Source organism: Ambystoma mexicanum, chromosome 1q, assembly GCF_040938575.1.
Source record: "Ambystoma mexicanum isolate Mex_15411 chromosome 1q, UKY_AmexF1_1, whole genome shotgun sequence".
NCBI lineage: Eukaryota > Metazoa > Chordata > Amphibia > Caudata > Ambystomatidae > Ambystoma > Ambystoma mexicanum.
In genome coordinates this window covers 1,414,296,955-1,414,321,462 of record NC_090922.1, presented here as the reverse complement: position 1 = coordinate 1,414,321,462, position 24,508 = coordinate 1,414,296,955, and the positions used below count along the sequence as shown (strand labels likewise).

Below are 24,508 nucleotides of genomic sequence, written 5' to 3'. Positions count from 1 at the left end.
CAACAGGGTGCCTGTTTACTGATGTATGAAGTCCTAGGCACACTGCTACTTCCAGTCTCCCAATAGTTGCAGTCTTTGAAGCAGGGTGAGTCAAGCAGAGTATCATGGGGGACTGCCTGAGACTGCACTTTGCCGCACTTCGCCATATATTCCGGAACAAACGTGAATCTTACTGGAGTGCCTCTTTTGGAAAAAAGTTCTTGGCCTTCCTCAATCTGTGCCAATGCAAATAATAAGACGAGAGCTGGGTCTGTCATTACTGAAGTCATTTGTTTTATGGAAGAGTCTGCACTCATTCAGGAAATGCTTTGTACCCGAAAACCCTGAGATCTTGGAAAAGTTGCACAAGGAAATTATACCATCCCAGACTGTGGTGTTACAACATTGGAGAGAAAACATGTGTAAGGAGTTGAAAGAAACTGGAAGTTCTTTAGAAGAGTAAATTTTCAATCCTACGGGATCTGAAGAGAAACTAAGAGTATTCCCGTTGAACACATTTTTGGAGAGTCTCGCCAATTGGATACTATTTGTGACTATCTGAAGCAATTCCCTGATAAATAACTAAGAGATCAATTCCTGTGTACACGACTTAATTTACAATCAACAAATGAAGTAAGATTCGTTTGAAAGGTTTGAGTGAGTAATTCATGTCGCCATTGCAAAATGCATTGGAGATTGAAACCCTGAAGCACGGGATCATTTCTTGTCCCGCCCTTGTTGAGAGGCGTACCACCTTTTTCCATCATCTATTTACTGACTTTGAAAAGCAGGATATGGAGGCGTGTTGGTCCACACTGATTGCAGGAAACAAAATAACTTATGTGATTGCGATGCTAACATTTTTAGAACCTTTATTTTTCGACCAATAAAGAGACATATAGCACGCACAAATAGAGTGTCTGGTCCGGCAAATCGTGATCTTTAAGATAGAATTGAACAAAATTGGAAGTCATAACTTCGAAGGTATGAGTGCGACGACCTGAATCGACACAAATGCATGTAGATGATTGTGATTTGTTGATCTATTTGGATTTTGATGACGTCTGATGATTTTTAGTTTTACGTTTTATGTTGCTAAAAAAATTGTCATGTACAATTTAAATGCAACTAAAATAAAACATTTTTTAAAAAAGAGTACCACACACCGTGGGTAATAATAAGCAGCGCTCAGATGCCTGAGGGTTCCTAGCACTATATAAATACTACATTATTATTTTATAATGGTTTGCTTCAATTTTAATTATTCCTGTAATTTTGGCCGGTAAATACGCTTATTCAGTACCTCACATTGCATTGGCTATGGAATCCAAAGCATACATCATATTATGTATGGTGCAGTCCAGGCCTTTCTTGCAGAGGCATATGGCTTTAGTTAAGGGTCCTGGATCTTCAGGCGCGCTGCTACTAGTGAATGCGTGGTATCATAAAAGGGCTGGCCATGCGTGCAGAGAGATTACGGTAAGACTGGGTCACGGCTATTTGTTCCTCTGCAGTGTTTTCATTCATGCAGGTGGACACCGAGCTAAGGAGGGTGAGGGAGGCTATACACCGTACAGCAGATCCTTCAGCTCAGACCCTGAGAGGAAACAAACAAAACAAACACAGGATTAATGTCCCGGCATTATACGAGTCCCCGAAGAGGAGGGGAAAGCCTGTCAGAGAGACAGGACCGCCCCTACAGCACACAGAGCCTGGGACCAGGGCTGAACCTGCAGAAGAGGAAAGGCTCCTGACACTGGACCATTGCAGGGTTTGCTCAGCTGACCTCAAGGAGAAGGGGGCACGGTCCTTCAGGGAAGCCCGAGCTCCCTCATTTCCCAGACCCGGCTAGGGGGTCTTCCTGAAGCCCTACAGACTGCGGGTGGGAAAGGCAGCGAGCCCGCTTGTTAAAGGGCAGCTGCTATTTAATTGCTTGGACAGACTTGCTGATCCAGCAGCTGCGGAGTGGACAGGAAGACATATGGATCCGCTGTGGATGCTGTGAGGCCGGCTAACCCTTTCACTGCGGCAGGACCGCGGAACACAACTGAGTGAGAACTCCCGCATTTAAAAAAGCGCATTTCGCATTTTAAAAAAAGATCCCAGGCGCTCTAGGGCAGAGGATGAACGCAGGGCCACCGAAACATGCATGCACTGCATGTGTGATCATGTGGTTGCAGGGAAAGTGCATTCCTTGCATTGGTTCGTGAATGGTCTTTTCTGCAACGAGGCAGCCTACCCACCCTGGAAAGTGACATGCAGATGAGATCTAGCGCCTGACGGTGTACGCTGGCATCCCGGCTTCCCTTTGAATCACATTGTGTGATCGTGGGCTCATTACGATATCTTTGTGCATCAATCTTTTAGCGCTTCGAAGAGGGATACGTGTCTATGTAATTACCGCACATTCCCCTCGCTGGAAAGTGGCCATACCCTGTTCAGCTTGGCCCAGCCATGGAGGGGGTCTTGTGCGAGACACTGCCGGATCTGGAGGCTCTGGAGAACAAGTTGGGGAGGAAGACACCCGAAGGGCTGCTCCGGTGGCTAAGAGAAGACCCTGCCCAGCTGCTGGGGGACAGCTCCGCGGAGACTAGAAGACGGGAGCCGCCCCTGCAGGGCTGTCAGGGGCTGGGAGAGAAAATCAAGGCTCTGAAGCTGGAACTGGTGAGTGTGGGAGGATGGCACACCTCGCGGACCCCCCAACCCCCCCGCCCCCTAGAGAGTTTATCCCTGAAATCTAGCCCTGTCATAACTGCAACATTTCAAAATATAGGAGTTGGCTCCGGGCCTGCAAGTGATCGCAGTCTTCAAATGCCTGTGCGCATCTTGCGAACCTGCAGATGTCCCTTTGATCTCCTGTGGATTATAGTAACAAGCATTGGCAAAGCCAGCCATTTTGACTTTTCCTATGCATTGGATAGACATTTTGGGGCACTGCCATAGCGGTACAATCGGGCCACAAGATGCAAAATGGTGTGACTGCCTAGGCATACGATAGACGTGGCTGGCAAATTACGAATACCTAATGACAAGTGAAAACTGTTGTCTTTGCCAATGCTTCTTTTTAACAGGACTTCGGTGCAAGGACACATCAGACTGCTTATAAATCAAGTGTCAGAAAAGGCACTCAGTTAAGACCTTTTCATTACACCATTAGAAGAGTTTGCTCTGCATTTATGCCATTAACTCTCAGAAGACTGCTTTGAAATAACACCAGCAGGCTCCAACAGCATAGTGTTTGATGTTACTGCTTGATAGTACTAGCTCAAAGAGATCCACGGAGGATATTGTGGGCGGGGAGGAGGGGCAGGTAATGGGAGGGAATGGTATAGTCATTAGTACAAGGCAATGGGTGGGTAAATAACCAAACACTCCCCACACGCTGTGTGTGCCTCTGCACATCCAGTCTCTCTATTGGTTGTACTCCAATGCTTTAGTTTCGGTTTATACGTCATCTAATATCCAAAACTAAACATCAGGTTAAGCATGAATGCATTTCAGATTGTATTTGTATTTGTATTTAGTTTATTTATAAAGCGCAGCCAGGCCTGGGGGCATAAGGGCGCGTAAGGTAGAGCTGGTTACAGGGGAGCAGTTAAGCAGAGTTACGTTACAGTTACAGGAAGGATACAGTTACATAAATGTGCAATCACAACAATACAGTCAGCCAAGTTCCATAATAGTTACAGGTAGGAGCTGGCATAGTAAGCAAGTGCATATACCAAGTGATTGGCCATGTCCAATAGGTTAAGGTTTAAGCTGTCATGAGTCCATGTTATGGAGCCAACACTTCGTGCTATGTTTGAATCGGTTAAATGAAGGTTCTGCACGTAGATGTGGGGGGATGGTGTTCCATAGTTTAGATGCTTGTACCGGGAAGCTAGCTCCACCCGAGTTGTGGAGTTTAAATCTCGGTATGGTCAAGGTGTTAGTTTGGGCTGCTCTAAGAGGTCTCAAGGCGGAGTGTGGTGTGAAATGGTTAGTGAGGTATGCTGGAGCAAGGTTAGCCCTAACTTTGTGTGTGAGGGCAAGCGTTTTCAGGGATATTCTATGCTTGACAGGGAGCCAGTGTAGGTTACGTCTGGTCTCAGATATGTGTGCTTTTTTGGGGATGTTAAGGGCAGCTCTGATTGCATTGTTTTGGACTACTTGTAATTTATTAATGTTTTTGTGACTGGTGCCCAAGTAGAGGGCGTTGCAGTAGTCTATTTTGGAGAGGACTAGTGCTCTCGCGAGAGTGATAGAGTTGGGAGCGGAGATGAATGGTGTGCATGCAGTGATAAGCTTGCAAGTGTAAGCAGCTGATGAAGCTACTGCGTTAGTTTGTTTAGAGAGGGATAAGGTAGCATCGATGTAAATACCAAGAGTTTTAGTGTTATTAGAGACTGAGATGAGATTGCCATCTATGGTAAAGGCTTTGAATGAAGGATTGAGATTTTTAAGTTTGGCATGAGTGCCCAAGATGATCAGCTCGGTTTTATCGTCATTGAGACACAAGCCATGGTGTGCTATCCATGCTTGTATAACGGAGTAGATTTCATTGAGGGTCATGCTGTCTATTTTGTAGTCACCCGTGATAGGAAAGAGTATCTGGGTGTCGTCCGCATAGCTGGTATACGTAACACCCAGATAGTCTAGGATATCGAACAGGGGTTTTGTGAATATATTATAAAGTGTCCGGGACACGCATGAGCCTTGCGGGACACTACAAGGTACTGGGGCCGGCTCGGCGGAATCTGTGGGAGAGAAGACCCTCATGGTTCTGTTCACCAGGAATGAGCTGATCCATGCCGTGGCTGCATCTGAAAAGTAGACTGCGGAATTCAGGTGTTGACAGAGTGTTTGATGGTTAACCAAATCAAACGCTGCTGACAGGTCAAGCAACAAAAGGAGTGCAAGTTTGCCATGGTCTTTCAAGGTTTGGATCTGGGTGGTAAGGTCAATTAGTGCAGTTTCCGTACCGTGTCTCGGTCGGAAGCCTGATTGCCTGAGCCCTAGGAGATTATTAGCTTCTAGATAAGCCTGTATTTGTAGGTAGGCTGCTCTGTCCTGTATTTTTAATAGGAACGGTACCGTCGTTATTGGTCTGTAATTAGACGGGTTGGCTGGGTCAAGCGTAGGTTTTTTGAGGAGTGGAATGACCCAAGCGTCTTTAAGATTGTCAGGAACTATTCCAGATTTGAAAGAGGCATTGATGAGATTGGTGATGAACGGCGCCAGATCGTGTGCAGCTGCTTTAACAATCGGGGCAGGGCAGGCATCACCTTGGCAGTTTGAAGGTTTTAGTTTCCTGATGATGTTTTCTACTTCCCACGTTGAAAGGGGTGAGAAGCTGAAAGGTTTACAAGTCGTCTGGAAGGTTGGAGGTATGTTAGGAAGTTGTTTGTGGTTAGGGTCTGCAGATAGCACAGATTTTTTTGCGTTAATTTTGGATTGTAGATGAGCTATTTTATCTAATCGGGCTTTCTGGATGTTGCTACACCATAGTGCGTCAGTAATACCTTTGTCAGTCGGGGCAATAGGGGATTCTAATTCTTTGAGTATTTTGAAAAGTTCTTTTAGTATTGTATTCCGCGTGTGTAATCCTTTTGTTATAGGAGTCTTTTTTGGCGAGGAGTATGGCTTCTTTGTAGGTAGACGATACTAGGGTTAGTTCAGATTTGTTAGAAGCTGTGGGGTGTTTTTTCCAAAGTGCCTCAGCGGTTCTTTTGGCTTTACGTAATTCTCTTAACTGTGGCGTGAACCATGTGTTAAGGTGACGCTGTGGTTTCGGTTTCCGCAGTTTTAGCGGGGCAATGGAATCCAGAGCTTTAAGTATAGCCTGGTTGTAAGTGTCCACTAGAGTTGTAGGGTCTGGATCTGAATCAATATTATTCAATATGGGGAGTAGTATATGTAGGAGTTTGTCGGGAGTAATGTCTTTCTTGTTTCTCGTGCGGATGGCAGGGGCGGTGATAGGCGCTAAATGAGTAGTGTTAGCTTTGATAGCAAAGGTTAGTTTGTGATGGTCTGACCAGATGCATGGGTCATTAGATAGGAGGTCAATAGAGCAATTGATGTGTGAGAGCCAGTCTAGAGTTCTACCTTTGATATGGGTGGATTCGTGGATGATGTGCGTGTGACCCAAATCAGATAATGAATTGGCTAAGTCAAGGGCGTTAGTGTCTTTAGGATCGTTGAAACCGAGAAGTCCCCAAGTAGGATGGTTTGCGAGTTAGGTTTGGTGTTTTATGGATATAAGTGATGCAATGTCCTCTGTGAAAGAGGAGATGGGTCCTGGTGGTCGATAAATGAGGTGCACGGTGGCCGTGTGGTTAGGTGAGGGGGGTAGCTTAATTGACAAGGATTCGGCAGACGGGATTTGCGCATCTTGGATGATTTTGATGTCGAAGGTATTTCTGTATATGAAGGCAAGTCCGCCTCCCTTTGTTTGAGTGGTGTTTCTGTCAGATCTTATAATGGCATAATCATTAGGTATTGCGAGGGCCAGAGATGGGCCGGATGTGGCATTAAGCCAGGTTTCATTGACTGCGAGGACATCAAGGTTTTCATAGGTTATAAAGTCAGCAATGTCGAGAGCATGGGCAGGAAGAGACCTGGCATTCACTAGTGCTGCTTTGATGAGTTTATCTTTTTTGAGGTTTTTTTCAAATGTTGACGGTGGAATATGGGCTAGATTATTGACGTCAAAGGGGGGAGCAGCGTGATTATGGGCATGATGCGAGTGTTTCATGGTGCGGGCCCTTAGTCTGGAGTTCCTGCTTAAGATACTAGGGTGGTGAGAGTACGGGGGGGTAGGAGGACTGGTTCGGATGTTCAGACTAGTATTTCTCTTCAGAGTGCTAGGGTGGAACGTGCCTTTCTAGTTCTAGAGTTCAGTCTAGAATTTCTGATGGTGATAGTACAGGGTTGGTTAGGTGTTGGTTTGGAGGCAAAGTGGCGTATCCAGAGTGCTGGATCATCCAAGTATGGATTTGCGGGTGTCATGGTGCTAGGCCTCAGGGAGGAGGTGGTGGGTGCCATACCTAATCTAGTGGAGGTGTATTGTTTAGAGTGTAGGTTGGGCTGACTAGACCAATAACTACTGTAAGTATACAGTAGGTGGATGAGCGTTGATAGGTACCAATACATGATGTTTAAGGTGATACTGGTACACAGGGTGACGGGGGTGGTCTATTAGCGAACAGAGGCACAACATAAATTGATTGAATTTGATCGAGGAGTAGCTATGCAGGGCATCATAACAAGCAATGTGGTCTGTAGGCGACCAAGTGACCAAGGAACAACAACTGTAAATGTGGTCTAGTAGGCGACCAGGAGGCACAACACAATGGTAAATGTGGTCTGATAGGCGACCAAAGGGGCACAACACAATGGTAAATATGGTCTGATAGGCGACCAAGAGGCACAACACAATGGTAAATGTGGTCTGATAGGCGACCAAAGGGGCACAACACAATGGTAAATGTGGTCTGATAGGCGACCAAGCGGCACAACACAATGGTAAATGTGGTCTGATAGGCGACCAAGAGGCACAACACAATGGTAAATGTGGTCTGATAGGCAACAAAAGGGGCACAACACAATGGTAAATGTGGTCTGATAGGCGACCAAGAGGCACAACACAATGGTAAATGTGGTCTGATAGGCGACCAAAGGGGCACAACACAATGGTAAATGTGGTCTGATAGGCGGCCAAGAGGCACAACACAATGGTAAATGTGGTCTGATAGGCGACCAAGAGGCACAACACAATAGTCAAAGTAGTCTGTAAGCGACCAAAAGGTACAACATAGACCTTAAATGCGTAGATTAGTGATATGTGGATTGCCCAGTGTTATAAGACATCCGACCATCATGGTCCAAGGGCGGCATCAGTGAGTGTTTGCTAAGAACAGATGCGTAGGCAGCAACGGTGTTGAGCACGCTGCACAAGCTGGGTGCACATCATGTGATTAGACACGAGCTAGGAACACCCTAGGAACAAGTTTGCGTCTGGCTAAGATCATCCAACATGTGATAGGAGGAAGTGCCATACGAGTGTAATATACAGTGAACAGAGACACAAGTGGGGCTTCGTATGAGTGCAGGAATAAGGGCACAAATCTTACCAGAGTGTTCACGTAGTTCTAGCCAGTCAAAGCCTGCTTGGCGGTGGGCGGCACGTGTGCATTGTCCTGAAAGCAGCAAAGGTTCCTCCAAGGTCGCACTATGAGGAGCGAAGCAGTGTCCCGCGCCGTGCCGCTAGGTGCGGACAGGGGCAGACAGGAGGGGCCTTTGGCCCACGGGCCTTAGGCAGCTAGGGCCGGCTTCCGCCTCCGGTCGCCAGGCGCTGTTGATATGCAGATGCAGATGAGGGTTGCTAGGCAACCATAGAGAGCGTCGGGAAGACGAACTGTGCGGCGGCCATCTTGTGGCTGGAATCTCGTCGGTTTCGCGTTGCCTCGTCGGTGGTGTAAAGCCAAGTCTATGGCCAGCGGTGCACCGTGCACTACGGGTGCAGGCACTCAGAACCTGCAAGTATGAGGACAAGCAGGATGGAAGGATGTGGACGCGGGTCCGTGTCCCAGCTGCTCCTACAGCATGGGAGCGGCGATGTGCCTCCGAGCACAATCAGGTGCGAGAGAAACGAGCGGGGCTCCAGCAGGGCTCCTGCCCGAGTGCATCCTGAATTCACAAATGGGATACATTAAATTCCAGAACACAAACATATTCCCATGTGCCTGTTTGGAATAGTCGCAGGGGTGTGCGCAATACAAGAAAGGGCCAGTCGTGACCCTTTCATGCATTGATTTAAAGTGGAATAAAGTTCAGGGCTGTTGCCGAACCCACATGTGTTACATGTTTTGGCATAGCCCACAGGCCCTGCATTGGCCAGTCGCGTGACATGCACTCCCATCATGGGAGCCAATCCTAGAATGCAACGCGGCTGCCTATCACATCATTTGTGCTGGTGCGTATCCCCTCAGAATTGCACATGTCTCAAAATCGCACAAATAAAAAAGTGCATCCCCTGCACTTTTTTTTGTACGATTTTCTGAGAGTCGGTTCCTGGGTCTTCTCCGTTTTGCATCTTTTCCTACGAGTTAACAAACCTGAGTTTTTATAGCATTTACAGCTATGTGTTGAACCTGTACATATTTTTCACAACAGTTATCATAAAACATCAATTTTTATTAGACATATAAAGCATTTACATAAGACATAAAAAAACGTACAAATTCTATAGAATAACCATTGATAGATCATTTAAGTCTAGATAAGGACAGTATTAATCTAGAGACTATCAAATTGTGGTTCTCTAGGATATTAATGACTGGATCTTCATTGAATGTTATCCAACCTAACTGGTCATGTCTTGTCACATATTTTAAAACAGTGTTTTATTATTTGGATTCTGATGAATTTGTAAGTTTTTTTTATGTCTTATGTAAATGCTTTATATGTCTAATAAAAATTGATGTTTAATGATAACTGTAGCTATCTATCTCCTGCTTAATTAGTTCTATGTATCCCAGAAAAAGATAGAGCAACCACTTTTAGGGGTGATTTGGGAATCCCTCTTTTATCTAGTATAGCATCTGTACATATAACATGTTCTACGATTTTAATAACAGTGTGCTTTAGCCGTCCCGCTGGGATTCGAACGTGCGTCCTGCAGGCTGAGCACATATGTTTGGTGGTGAGCATTTAACTAGCTGAGCTATTCGACAGCCCATCCGCTTATAAAAAAAAAAACGGTATGCGCGCCAAGGGCGATTTTACAGGAGTTGTAAATGTTATCTGGCATTGGCACGAAAGATGAAAAACTGTGAACTCGAGGAACATTCCCTCTTCCGGTTATCTTTTATTAGTGGCAGGGTTCTCCGGCGCCCACGTGGTGAGGGTGCCTCGCTGTGCAGGGCGGCCGCGCAGGCCCAGGGTCGGTGCGACGCGCTTCGCGCAATGACTACACAGACACAGCGTTAGTTGGACTCTACAGAGCGCAAGCCCGCTCGGCACCTTTTTTGATGCAGGTCACAAGCTCTTGCATGTGACCCATAACGTGTGACTAGGCACGAGCCCTGTGGCACTTAGCCTACGCCACAACATCCCATGCCAAGGGTTAAAACAAAGAATTCACACAACAATTTAAGATGGCATGGGTCACAATAACCGAACGGCTCACAACTCACACTGACCTCACGTGTCAATTTGACACGCTACTATGAACATTACCTACGAGGGTATACTACGAGAGTTTGGGCAGTTCAATTTACCCTTGTGTGAGTGATATGGGAAAAACACGTCCCACTTGCAGCTCCGGCCAACACTGATGACATGTTGTTATACAGGGCCTACTTTAAACGATTCACTGCATCTTAAACACGCCTCACTGTCATAAGTACATTGGTGGGTAGCACACCTTTGAAGGACTACCGCGGAAAACTTTATTAGTCCACATGAAAATGGGGATTGCCCCACTAGCCGTCAAAGCCACGCCCGGGGACACCAAGGGCCGCATGGGCTGTCATCTTGCCAGCAAGTGTCCCACATCTGGGATGAGCGTGCAAACCGCCGATAGAGAGCTGGTAGGAGGTCTTCTCAGGCCCCCGCTCCAGATACTCTAGGATGGTTATGCCAGCGGGGCCTGGGTGGTCCTTCCTTGTGGTAGACCGTAGTCTGGAGTCTTTTGGGCCCCCTCCCCCCATGAGGATAGGGGTAAGGGGAGGACACTTCCCTGAATCCCCCACCACATAGGGACCAGATGACAGCAGCGGGCAGGACCACACCTGGGTTCCCCCAGGTGGTAGTTCTTTCTCGCTACCGCATTGGCGGCAGACCCACTGCTTTGGCAGCAGCCTCACCGCATTAAGGTTCTCTGCAGCAGGAGCTGTCACGGGCAGTGGTCAGGGCCCGCCACATCTTCTGGCTCTCCTTGGCAGTCACACTCCCTTTGATGCGGCAGTGGCAAAGGCCACGCTGTGGCCAGGCTACCTCAGGCAGGAGCTGACGTCAGCGGACTTGGGCCGCACCGCCTTTCCTGGCTCGCCTTTTGCCTGGCCGCACGAGCACTCAGGAGAGAGCCGCGGCTGGGCCAATGCGGTGACATCCTTTGCTGCCACTCCCAGGCAAGAGTTTGTTGTGGCTGCAGTCCAAGTCGCGCCAACTGCGGGATCCCCCAGGAGGGAGGTCACTGTCATGAACTCTGGGGTACAGCCACTGCGGCAGAGGTTCTTGCTGAGCTGCTCTTCTCCCGTTGACAGTGTTGGGGACTTATCTTGGTGCATGACCTGCTCCTGGCACTTTGCCCGCAAGGATAGGCATATTCACAGTTGTTGCTTCCTGTGAAAACACGATGCAGCATTGGTTCTTGCCGAGCAGTTGTTCTCCTCCAGGCAGGAGTGTTTGTGAACTGTAGGGGTATGGACCACTTGTCTCCCTCAGGCAGGAGTTTCTTTTGTCAGTGCCTCTCTCCCCCAGACAGGATGCCTCTACTTGAGGCTGTGCACCTCTCACCCAGACAAGAATGCCTGTATTAGGTTTCCAGCGGGGCAAGGTGCTCCTCGGTCTTCTGCGCCTGGCAGGGGTCTTTTGGTTCCAGAACAGCGGTGGCGGCCGATCCTTACTGAACTGCTATTGTTGACTTGAGTGGCAGCGTGCCACTTCTTCTCTTCCCCCAGCCGGGAGTTCTACTATTCACTACTTGTGACGGCTGCGGCAGGGGCTGCACCACTCACTCTCCCCCAGGCCGGAGCATTGAGAACTACTGTAAAGGTATGGACCACCTGCACTCCCCCAGGCAGCAGTACTGAAAGTTTCTGCAGCGGCATGGGCTGTGTGTTCTAGCCCAGGCAGGAGTACTTTTGGCTGCATGCTGAGGGGTAGACTGTCTTTCCTTCTCCCTCCCTGGGTGGGGAATACACATGCTAATCGCCTTCCTCTCATTATGCAGCAGAGGGCACGCTGCTGCTCTCCCCCTGGCAGGAGAGTTATGGGTTAATGTTTTCCCTATGCGCTCAGGGTTAATGTTTTTCCCATGCGCTCATGGGGCAGGCTGTCGCAGACCTGCTTGCCCCCAGGCAGGAGTATCTCCATCAATTTTCTATATTCTTTGTTTGTTTACCTTCGCGGCACTGGCCAAGGCTGCACTGTACACTCTCCCCCAGGCAAGAGATATGTTTCTTTATGGCCACCTGTGGCGTCAGAGGAGGCCGCGCCTCGCTCTTCCCCATCCAGTTTCGGGAGGATAGCTCTGTGGCAACGTGCTCGCCTTGGCAGCAAGACGACATGGAACCACACAGGTTCGATCCCGGGTCCGCGCTTAGAAACCTCTGGGTATTAGGCGCGTTATAAATATCATATCATATATCATATCAGGCAAGAAACGTCACCCCTTTGACAGCACAGCGAGGACGCGCCGCTCATCCCCTCCCAATGTGGGAGGATCATATACATTTCTCGGCGTCAGCTCACGCCGCGCCACAATCTCTCACTCCCTGGTGGGAGCAACACCGCTCACTCTCCCACAGGTGGGACATTTTGAATTTATTTTCCCTTCTGATGCGGCCGAGGCTGCTTCTCTCACCCCCCCAGGCGGGTCCCGAGTGGCCGAGCGCCGTGCTTCAGCAGCGGGTCACAGGCCATGCAGGGCATGTTCCGGCTCCTCCCTGCAGGGCGCGCCGTCCATGCGTCCTGTTTCCTTTCTGTTTTTTTCCGTGGATCCCGCAGCATTGCATGGGGCCGGAGACCATTGTCAAGAAAAACAGTGTCTACAACTTGAGACACTCCCGTTCCCTGCAGACCAATATTGCTGAAAATACAGCCAATTGTTCACATAAAAATTCAGACTTTAATATGACATGAAAGTAAACAAAACAAAGATTACAAAGTAAATCATTTGCAGGAATATCTTGTGCCCATACAGTAACAAATATTCGTAGAATCTCAATACAATTGGGAAATTATTCCTTCAGTTGGAATACTTCAAGTTGAAAGCGTTTCGGAACGCGGTCCGAACCCCTTCTTCAGGAGCATGCTTCTGAAAATACACACAAAACAAAATGTTTCAGTCCCAGTTTCTACCAATTTCCAAATTACATATATACTAGAGCTCATGTCATGCATATCAGGAATACTGTCACCACACGCGTGTATATAACCCACAAAAGTCATCATTACCTTATAATCATCTCCAGTGCGTCACCCATCATTAACATGCGGGCGTGCTCCCTTGAGATTGTCAATCCATACCCTCCTCTTTCTATTAACTTTCACCAGTGATAACAAACCCCAGTGCCAGGCTACTCTACACCATTTCACATGTGATAAAGAAGTTGTAGCCAGTGCTCCAGATAAGACTTTGAGGTGGGAGTATTTTACTCCCTATTTTTAAACTTTGAGAGTAAACGTGATTTTAAAAGAGTAAAAATGACTTTTCTGCTTTGCAAGAGAGTAAAATGTATGTGACATCCAGCGGATGTGTGCATAAACTGTATGGAAATCATTACTATGCAGCAGCTTTCTGCATTGTGACAGAATACACCTTTCATTATTTCTCCAAGGTCTGGCCATTCTATCTCTCCAGTATATATGTTAATGTTGAAAACACAAAAACCTAGCCAATTACAGTAAAGCAAGCATGAATTGTATTGTGTATTTTAAGGTTCGATAGCAGAATTGTCTTTTGATGTTCAATGAAAGCCGTCATTTTCTGGAGCTCTTACTACCTAATTGTATGCCAATGTTATGATACTACAGTGCAGAGAGACAAGGACTCCATGCTAAATTCTATAACCTATCTGAAGGTGAAATGGTTATTTATATAGCGTTTTTGGAAAATCGCTGTACATAGTACATATTTATCAAAAGGATCACCAAACCGAAGTCGGTACTCCTTTATCGACCTTGAAAGGATGAAAGGCTGAGTTGGCCTTGCTGGGATTCGAACCTGCAACCACACAAATCACAGCAACGATTGCTCAACCGCGCAGCTATCTTATTGGCTAACATCCTTCATAGGTTGGTTAACTGAGTATCGACTGAGGTATAATAATCAGTGCCTAGATGTTGGACGAACCATGTATGAAGCGCTACATAAAGTTAAAAACCTATCTGGATTATCACAGGGACAGGTTTCTATTTCAATTACAAATGTAATTTTCATTTGTTTGTTTTTGTTGTTGCGCTTGCACTTCCTGGAGAGTCAGGTTTTGGATGTTTTAATTGTAGTCTTAAAGATTTGAGAGGCTAGAGCTCCTGTGATTGGTGTAATGACAATCACTCACCCTTGAGCAAAGACTCTGCTGCCACTGACCATTTATAGTAATGTTCCCCATTGACTGTATGGTTGAATGGATGTAAACTAGACCGTGCATAGTCATCATTTTACACACTGTTTTTATAATTAGAGTATAAAATAAAGTGTAAAATTGATCTCCCTCTGCATGATTATGCACACAGTAAAGGAACTCTGAAAAATATAATTGTGCAATACTGGTTTGCTTTCACTGGGGGAAAAAAAGCATAATTTGTTACAAAATATTAATTCCAATTGCAACTTAGTTTTCCATATTATTAATTTTACAATCTAAAATGCTAGGAAAATAAATATGCACAGTGCTTCCGTTTGCTCCATCAGCAGCAACACAACAGAAGCTAAATAGAAATAAACCATCCCTTTTATCACAGTGTGCAGTTTCTTATTTTGAAAAGCTTCACAGAAATACATTCTGTTTCAGAGGCTTTTATTCATGGCTTGCAATTACATTCATGTAGATAAAAATCAAAAGAAGCGTTCTGGTTTCTGTCAATTAACCTGACCTTTGCACTGCCATCTGCTCTAAACTTGTGTGCAAATGTACACAGGAAAATAATAAAGCTGTCGTATTGACAAGATTTTCACGCGTAAAAAGGCATAGTACGCACCTTATCTGGAAGCCTGGTTGTAGCGTTCCCCCAAATACAATTCATACATCATATCTTGTACCAAGCGACACCAATGTCAGGTGTACCTATATGTAAAAATATACAAGTAAACCATTAGTCCCTGTATGACGATGTAGCTACCTCAAGGGTTTAGCAAAACAAATTAATTGTAGAAGGATACCTGAAGCTACAGACACTGATTTGAACGCTGCAGTAGCTCATCTATGTCGTCCCTTCCCTCAAAGGCTCTTCAAGGATTTAAATTTGACCGCAAACCAACACCCGAAAGGTGTGTCTGGAAATGTGTCCTTTACTGCTTCCACACCACCTGTATATATAAACTGGCATTAGTATTGCGCATAAAGTGAAACTAATTGTGCTTCTATTTAGAACTGCTAAAACAATGATATAGGTCTGCATGCACATAAAGGTTACCTTTAAATTCATCGATGTCGATTCCAGAATTCTCACGGTAAGCTTCCCAAGCAAAGCGACACCGCACCCGGCTAGAGGAACTGAAAGCTCATAATGTGTCACGTGAGCTATTGCTTGATCACGCTTAAATAGATGTTGCGTCCATGTTCTTTGTAAAACAGCTAGCGCGCTCCCATAGACATTGGCACAGCGTGCCGGGCCATCAAGTATATTTTAATGCATATGCTCGTATACGCATTGCATGATATAAGGAATGTCATCGGGTGTACCCAATAATAGCTAATGGTGAATCCTACGGGAATTACCTAAATTCCCCATGCTCTTACTAAAGATGTTAAGGGAACTTCCATCACCAACGTGAGAATCGCTGTGGTTACAAGGGATGTTAAAGAACGGGTGCATAAAAAATAAGTATTCTACTTTAGGCTTACAACACATGTATGAAGCGCTGACCTGCCATGTGTCAATGTTTTGGAAAAAGATGTGCAATTGCTACTCAGATGCACTCTGTAGTAAAGCATCCATTGCTTATGTTGTTTCCCAACATTGTGTAAAGCCATACCGGTAGGCAGACTAAGCGACAGAAAAACACCTAATGAAACAGTTCAACGATAACTCCTCGTTCATCCCTCTGAGTTTGACTGTGTCCAAATAATAGATCCAAAACATTTCCCTTATAACAGGGTATTGTAGTCCCCACCTCTGGGGGGACGTTTAACCACTTCCAGAATAGTAAATTAAATCTGGGTGATTGAGTGTCTCAACTCTTTAAAGTGTCTAGCCACTGGTGATTTTTCGTTCATACACTGTATGTTAGATTTATGTTCATTCCACCGTTCACGCTCAGACCTGGATGTTTGACCAATGTAGAGCAGGCCACACAGGCACTTTATGCTGTATATAACACCTGTTGATCTACAGTTGGCAAAATCCCTCAAAAATATATTTCTGCCTGTGTGGGGATGTGTAATGAAGTCCCTTTTACACACATTATTACAGTGACTGCACATAAGACAGGGAAAGGTTCCCTTTCTCTTAGTCTTTAGGGTTGGTTGGTCATCACTCTGTGTCCTCTCTGCCTTAACCAGTTTGTCACATAGATTTCTACCCCGCCTATAGGCCATCGTGGGTGGTTTGGGAAACAACTTGAGAAGAGTTGGGTCATGATGTAAAATTGACCAATTATTTTCTAACCCCTGCACTTGGGGACTGTTTCTGTATCCCAACAGTCCCACTACCAGCACCTGACACCTGATTTCTGCACTTACCTTTGCACTTGCTGGCCGTTACTTTACTTATTGTTATTATTCTATTCCCATGTACTGCACTCTCCCTTCCCCCGCACTTTCCCCTTCCCCCCATCCCATGCACTTGCGCGATTTAAATGACACTTGATCCAGTAGGATCGTTGTCTGTCCTCCCTTCGATCCCCCTCCCTTGCCTCTTTGCGCCTTGAAACACTTGTGTATAGGCGCGTTACAAATGCCATATCATATCATATCAATAGTGTTACTAATCTGTTGACTTTGTCTTGAGTACTTAGAGATTTATAGTATTGACCTTGATTCTCCTTTAACTGTTGGTGTCAATAACTGTTCTTTTGAAATAACAGTAGCTCTTACATTGGCTTCATGTAGAACATCTTCCGGGTATCCTCTATTCAAGAACCTACCAGATAATTCAGAGCATTCTGTTGTAAATATTTTGGGATTTGAGATAATTCTCTTGAGCTGTAAGATCTGGCTATATGGGAGACTTTTCATCATATTTATTTATTTATTTATTTGTATTGCGCCAGTAGCTCTCGAGCTTCGGGGCGCAGAGACAAGAACACAAAGCCAAAAAGTAAGACAATAAAACACGTAACACGAGACATTAGGGCTGCATAGGTAGGTGGGCAGGTTGTAGTATATGTATTACTTGAAGATGTGGGTTTCAGTTGTTTGCGAAAGCGTTGGTAATTGGCTTCCATCCTTAACTGGCAAGGGAGGTTGTTCCAAAGGCCTGCTGCAGTTATAGGGAAGGATTTACCTGCCCCGTTTTTAAGTCTGAAGGGAGCTACCATTATCAGACCTTGTTCGGCTGATCTGAGCTCTCTCGTAGGTTTGTATGGAATGATTTTAGTTTTCAGGTATGCAGGGGCTTTGCCAAAAATACATCTATGCGTGAGCGTGAGGGATTTAAATTGGACTCTCTCTTCAATTTTTAGCCAGTGAAGTTCCTTCCTGGCTTTGCTGATGTGCTGATTCCTGTTTTTTTGCTTAATGATTCTCACTGCATTGTTTTGCAGAACTTGGTAGCTGTGGTAGCAGTTTTTATTAGCTCCTAGAATTAGGGCATTGCCATAGTCTAGGCGAGATAAGATGGTAGCTCTTGCGACCGTGGCGCTATTTTCCTCAGATAAGTAGGGTCTTATTGCTTTTAGTAGGCGCAGGTGGTATGAACACGTTTTTTTAAGGTAAATGGTTTGGGCATCTGATCCCAGGGATGCTTCTAGCATCATCCCCAGGGTTTTAACATTGTTTAGGACCTTAATTTTGGTTTTTGGATGGTGAAGGTGTTGTATGCAGGACAGAGCTTAGATCTGACAAGATTGGAGCCAAAGACCATAAGCTCTGTTTTGTTGCCATTTAGGCACATCCAATTTTTGTCCATCCATTGCTCTACCGTGTTATAAACTAGGCTTAGCTTTTTGTTGTCCTTTTGATGGTCTCCACTTCGTTCAATTACCAGCTGATTGTCATCAGTGTAATTGGTAAAGAACGTGTTGATGTTGTCGAGCACTATGCATAGAAACCTAAGGTAGAGGTTAAACAGGAGTGGGGACATGCTGGCACCTTGTTGGACTCCACAGGCGATTTCTTTTTTCTATTGAGAATAGATTTCCCCAATGAACTCTAGATGTTCTGTTTTGTAGGAAAGACATGATCCAGCTTATTGCTTCATCTGAGGAGTTTGCTGTTTTTTTTAGCGCTGTCTTGAGTAGGTTGTGATCTAATAGGTCGAAAGCAGCGCTCAGGTCCAAGAGAACAAGCAAGCCAGCTTTCCCCTGATCAATGATGTTGAGCATCTTGGTCTGTAGATCCAGCATAGCTGTTTCTGTGCTATGCGCTGGTCGAAAGCCAGACTGGTGGTGGTGGAGGAGGCCTGAGCTTTCTACATGTTCTTGGAGCTGTGTGGTGGCAATCTTGTCCATTATTTTAAGTATAAAGTTGCAATTGGTTATGGGCCTTAGGTTGTTTGGGTCCCTTTAGTCTAGATTCGGTTTTTTAACAAGGGGGGGTGACTGTTACCCTTTTTATACTTTTAGGTGAAATTTGATCACGGAAAGATGAGTTTATCACTTTGGTTAAGGCTGGTGCAAAGATGCCAGGGTGGTCTAAGATGATGCTCGCCGGGAGTATGTTTTCGGCGCAAGTGGTGGGTTTCATGGATGCCAGGGCTTTTATGATGTCGTTGGCAGTAATGGGCTTGAACCTAAATTGGGTCGTCTGGTGAGTAAGTTCCTCTGGTAAATCTTGAGTGGGTGACTTGGTAGCCGCTTGGGATTTGGCTATAATATTCCTGGCCTTATCAATTTTGTTAAAAAATGCTATCTGAGTTGCGTCACATTCTTTGTGGGTGGGCGAGAATGTGGGGGTGATGCCTTTTGGTTTATCAATAGATTTCAATATATTGAAGAGTTTGCTGGTGGAGTTGGCTGCCACTGAGATCTGTTTGTCATAGTAGTTCTTTTTTGCCTCAATTATCATTTCTTTATAGGTTTCTCACTGATTTTCCAAAGTGTTTTCTTGTCCGATGTGGGTTCTTTTTTCCAATCATTTTCCCTTTTTCTTTTGAGTTTTTCCTGTTCGAGGAGTTCCTCTGTGAACCATTCATGTTTTTTGTCCTTGGGCCTAGAGGTTTTGTTTAGGAGTGGAGCTTCTAGGTCCACTAGGGCCTGTAGGTGGCTAAGTAAGTTGGATAGGGTGGCCTCGCATGTGTCTTCATTATTTCCCTGTGTTTCAAATGTGTCTAGACATTACATCAGGTGCTCCTTGCTGATGTATTTATAATTATGCAGTGTTTTTTTAACAGGGAGGTTGGGAAGTTTGGGTTTTTGAGTGGGGGGGGGAGATATGGAAGGTCATACTGTAGTGGTCCGACCATATATATGGGTCAGTTTTATATTCTTGGGATAAGAGGTTGTTGGTAACAACCCAATCTAGTAGATGACCATTGCCCATGGTGGGATCGGTGTTCATCACTTGATAGTCTATGTTATTCAAGAGTTTCTCCAGTTTAATGGCCTCTTTGTCTTTGGGGTCTCCCCGCCTCCGATTGAGATCTCCTAGGAGTAGAGTGGCGGTGTTAGGCCCTTTTATCATGTTGAGTTGGTGTGTTATTTCTTCATTAAAGTTGGGCATGGAGGTAGGTGGTCTGTAAACAACAATTAAGTTGAGGCTACTATTATTGGTTTGGAGGTGTTTAAGGTGGAGGATTGCAGTACCATTGCATTGTATTTTAGTCGGGAACAGTTGAATGGTGTCTTTGGCAATAACTGCCACACCACCCCCTTGTCCTGATTCTCTATTGGTGTTGTATATGGTGTAGCCCTTGGGGACCGCTAGGTCGCAGGTGGGGCCGACGGGCTCTTTTAGCCAGGTCTCGGTGACACACATGATATCGATATTTTCCACAGATATCTTATCATGAACGCTGATGGCGTGTTTGTTGAAGGAGCGTGTATTGAGAAGACAGATCTTTAGATCTGGGGGGAGGATTGGAGGGCACTTTCTTATTGATGAAGGTCTGTGATGTTCTTTTTTCACGTCTCTTAATTGCCAGCGATTCTGTGGCAGTAATATTTGTGTCATGACTAATTCTTTCGAGGATTGAGTCACAGGCGGCTTTGGCAAGCTTTGTGTTTTGGTAGTTGTGCAAGATGGTAGCAGCTATATCAAAGGATAGTTGCCCCATGGTTGTTTTTAATTAGCTGTGGTTCCAGGGCAGCGTGGTGGGCACCGGACGCCGTGGACGGCGAGGACCGGCGCAAGACCGGCTTGACCCAGAAGTGCCGGCGCTGAAGCACCTGACGTTCCTTTAAGAGGGATGTTGGTGCTTCTGGGAGTTGAAGGCACATTATGTCTTTCAGCCAATGGCAGAGGCTGAAACATCCTTCTACTCACGTGAGCTGTATTAAAGAGTAGTTTAACACGCGCCGCGAAGCGGCTGGCGTTTGCCTGAGCAACTGTACAACTCGGAGCCCCAGAGTCAGCAGAGCAGGGACTCGCAGGTGAGTTGTGTGGGAGCGTCTATTAGCTACCAGTGCTTGAACTGATTTTAGCACTTAGAGGCTTGCACAGAAGCTATTCTTCAAAACAGGTCAAATTGTCAGCAAAAGCTATTAGCTAGGCACCAAAGTTCCTGTTAGAGTTGCAGTTTCTGTGGCTATAGGTAAAGCAATTGTTACAGAGCAGTCATTCGATGCTTCATTCACACAAAGGTATCAGGCGGGCAAACAGCGAGTTAGTACTTCTAAAAATAAAATCTGTTTTAACCCCTGCAGTGACTAGCACTGTACCTCCCACCTTGAATGCTAAGAGATCATAGCTTCTGGGTGGAAACTAGCAAAATGTAACAAATTGTTAACGTCAGTGGGTTTGTGGTATCTGGTAGTTGTAATTCTGGTGTTCACAATGGCTAATTGTACATCCAGAAAGTTTAGGGTAGGTTACCAATCTCCAAGGTAAACTTGATACGGGAATGTACTTGATTTAAGTAGTCAAAGAATTCTAAAAGATCTTGTCTGGCAGCCAAAGATGAACATGGCTTAAAGGTGTTCATCCATCAGCAACCCATGTCACCCTGTTTGGGGCTCACCTGTGTGTGAGAATCTTTACGTGCAATGTAGCTGGAGGGGCAGCGTGTTTACATGAATTCCATTCGAGGGGTATAGCCTTACTATTGAACAGTGCACACAGTTAACTCTGTCATTGCCGCAGGCTCGCTGTGTATAGACAGTCATTACCACAGGTTCTCTGTGTATAGACAGTCATTGCCACAGGCTCTCTGTGTATAGACAATCATTGCCACAGGCTCTCTGTGCATAGACAGTCATTACCACAGGCTCTCTGTGCATAGACAATCATTGCCACAGGCTCTATTCACTGTGTATAGACAGTCATTGCCACAGGCTCTCTGTGCATAGACAGTCATTGCCACAGGCTCTCTGTGCATAGACAGTCATTACCATAGGCTCTCTGTGCATAGACAGTCATTGCCACAGGCTCTTTGTGTATAGACAGTCATTACCACAGGCTCTATTCACTGTGTATAGATAGGCATTACTCCAGGCTCACTGTGTATAGACAGTCATTACCCCAGGCCCTCTGTGTATAGACAGTCATTACCACAGGCTCTATTCACTGTGTACAGACAGTCATTACCACAGGCTCTCTGTGTATAGACAGTCATTGCCACAGTATCTCTGTGTATAGACAGTCATTGCCACAGGCTCTATTCACTGTGTTTAGACAGTCATTACCACAGGCTCTCTGTGTATAGACAGTCGTTACTCCAGGCTCTCTGTGTATAGACAGTCATTGCTACAGGCTCTCTGTGTATGGACAGGCATTACCACAGGCTCTATTCACTGTGTATGGACAGGCATTACCACAGGCTCTCTGTGCATAGACAGTCATTGCCACAGACTGTCTGTGTATAGACAGTCATTACCACAGGCTCTCTGTGTATAGACAGTCATTGCCACAGGTTCTATTCACTGGCCCTCATTACGACCCTGGCGGAAATCGCGGTGCAAAATGCACCATGGAGCACGGCGGAAAGCTGCCGATAGCGCCATGGGGGTTGGCGGATTTTCCGCCCCATTCCGACCTTGGCGGGGCAGTAAATCCCCATCCCCCATTTTACCCTTCCCCATTCCCATTTTTGCCCCATAGGGTATAATGGGAGTGGGGAAGGCGTTAATTACGCCACCTCAAAATACGGTGGCGTAATTAACGACAAGGTCCCGTAGCGCCATGGATTTCTCCGCCCGGAAAAACCAGGCGGAAAACGCTCCATGGCGCTACGGAAACTCGTAGTAGGGCGGACGGGTCCGCCGCGAATAACGCTGGCGTAAACCCACTCCGCCAGGGTCGTAATGAGGCCCACTGTGTGTAGACAGTCATTGCCACAGGCTGTCTGTGTATAGACAGTCATTACGACAGGCTCTCTGTTTATAGACAGTCATTGCCACAGGCTCTATTCACTGTGTGTAGACAGTCATTGCCACATTCTCTCTGTGTATAGCCAGCATGTTCTTTTGTATTATACTGCAATTTCAAACGTGTTTTTGGAGTAGAAAATGCAGTTATTATAAAACAAATGACTTAAGGGGGTAGGGACTGGTAAAGTAAAATATTGTTACCAATAATAACAATTAGCGACCTTTGTCGCATACTTTCATTGTATCGCAATGGCTGTTACTCTTAACTGGCCCAGTACTACTCACTTTCTCGGGATTTACAATTTTATTATTCCAATATATCAATATACAAACATCATTAATAACCATAAAAATACAAGCCTAAATGATCTTGGCAAATAATTAACAGTGTATATAATAACTAATTCTGCTAATGAAAGAAATCGAGAAGTAAGTAAAACAGAAGGGAGGAGAAAGAAAGTCAGAAACCGAGAAAGGACAGAGAACCAGAAAGCAATTGGTCAACCAATGTAATCATCAATCCAAAATAAAAAAAATGACGATTACAAAATTTTAAGAAATAATTAATACAGCAAGAACATTGTCCTGAAGAATAAGTCCACTGGGGCGACGGGGCGCAGTCCCACCACCCATTTTGGAGGAGCTGTTAAAAACAGTGAAATGTGCTTTCCCTTTACAATTTCACAATGGGCCAAGCCAGGCCATGGTGTTTTGCTTCCCAAGACTTGGATGGCCCATTGGGCAAGCAGGTTTGGATTTTCAGGCCCAAATGTGCTTATTTATTTATTTGTGCATTTATAAGGCAGCGCGCAAAGCCCATGGGCATCTAGGTGCTGGTTACTGAAAAAAGGTAGGCAGGTGGTAGCCAGGCAATAGGGGAGGGGGTTACACAGGCAAGGGAATGTCATATGGGGGGATCTTACGCCTCCCCGCACATTAAGCTTTCCTGGAGAAGCGAGATGGGGGTCTGTGGTTCCACCATGCATGTCAGCAACCAGGAAGCTCTTCCTGTTCCTGTCTGCTTGGTGCGCGGTAGCTGGAGGCCTAGGGAGAGGCTGAGGAATGCTGTTGTGCCTGGACCAGGAGCAGAGTAGGTAAAGGGGGGGCAGTCATTTTTGTATGTGCGAAGGTTTGTGTGAATGGGTATTAATGTGTGTGCTTGTGTAGACTGGGGGCGCTGGTGCAGGCACCATTGATGTTTTCATGCAGTGGCATGGAATGTTTTACTGGCATTTTTGGGCAAAGCCAGCTTGATGAGTGTTATTACGAGGAGGAGGGGCAGTAGATAGGGGCAGGCAGCATTGATTGACGTTTTCTTTCTGTGGCATGGCATTTTCTACTGGCATCAGGGCCGGGGGCTGTGAATGTGCAGCATGCGCAGCTGCACTTGGCCCCACGCTGGTGGGACCCCGCGCAGAGGGTGCCGTTGACTCCTCTTCTTGCAGGCTGCAGCGTGGGCCATGTCATCCGAGTAGCTAAACTTGCTGCAGTGCACTCTGAGCACACTGACGACCCACGCTCCAACACACATGATGATGGAGAAGCTTGCCAGTGTTGGGCAATATCTTTTTCAAATGCGGCTGTTCTACCTCAAGGCTGAGCTCCCTTTTTGTTTGTCCTTTGAGGCAACATGTCACATCTCAACCTCCTGCTGCGACTTTGAAGAGACACATCCCTCCACCCCCTCCCAGCGGCCCAATAGGCGCTGCCGGCCTTGCTAGCACTGCTGATCACTTTCTTTCTTAAAGCGGTGTGATTTCATGTGATGGCCTATTTAAGAGACCATTGTTTTAGACAAAGTGTTCTTAACCTGTTAAGGTCAAAGGGCATTTCTGCTTTGAAAGCACATGGAAAGCACCGTTAGCTGCCTAAAATATGTGCCCTCCTCCAGCGCATGTCCCTTTCTGAGTTTGTGTAATCAGATTGCAGAAATGTATGTCATAAATCTGCTTTCTGGTGTAAATTAAACCCAAATTC

The 24,508-nt window shown here is 45.9% G+C and overlaps 1 protein-coding gene across 1 annotated transcript in view; it reads left to right on the top strand.

Annotated features, from left to right (window-relative positions):
* The first annotated feature begins 1,462 nt into the window (after positions 1-1,462).
* The window catches only part of LURAP1 (leucine rich adaptor protein 1), a 167,908-nt gene continuing 144,862 nt past the window's right edge, over positions 1,463-24,508 (top strand). Inside the window, exon 1 of the mRNA XM_069642285.1 lies at positions 1,463-2,643. Coding sequence (XP_069498386.1) covers positions 2,434-2,643 — 210 coding nt within the window. The 5' untranslated portion in view covers positions 1,463-2,433. The remainder of the gene's footprint in view (positions 2,644-24,508) is intronic.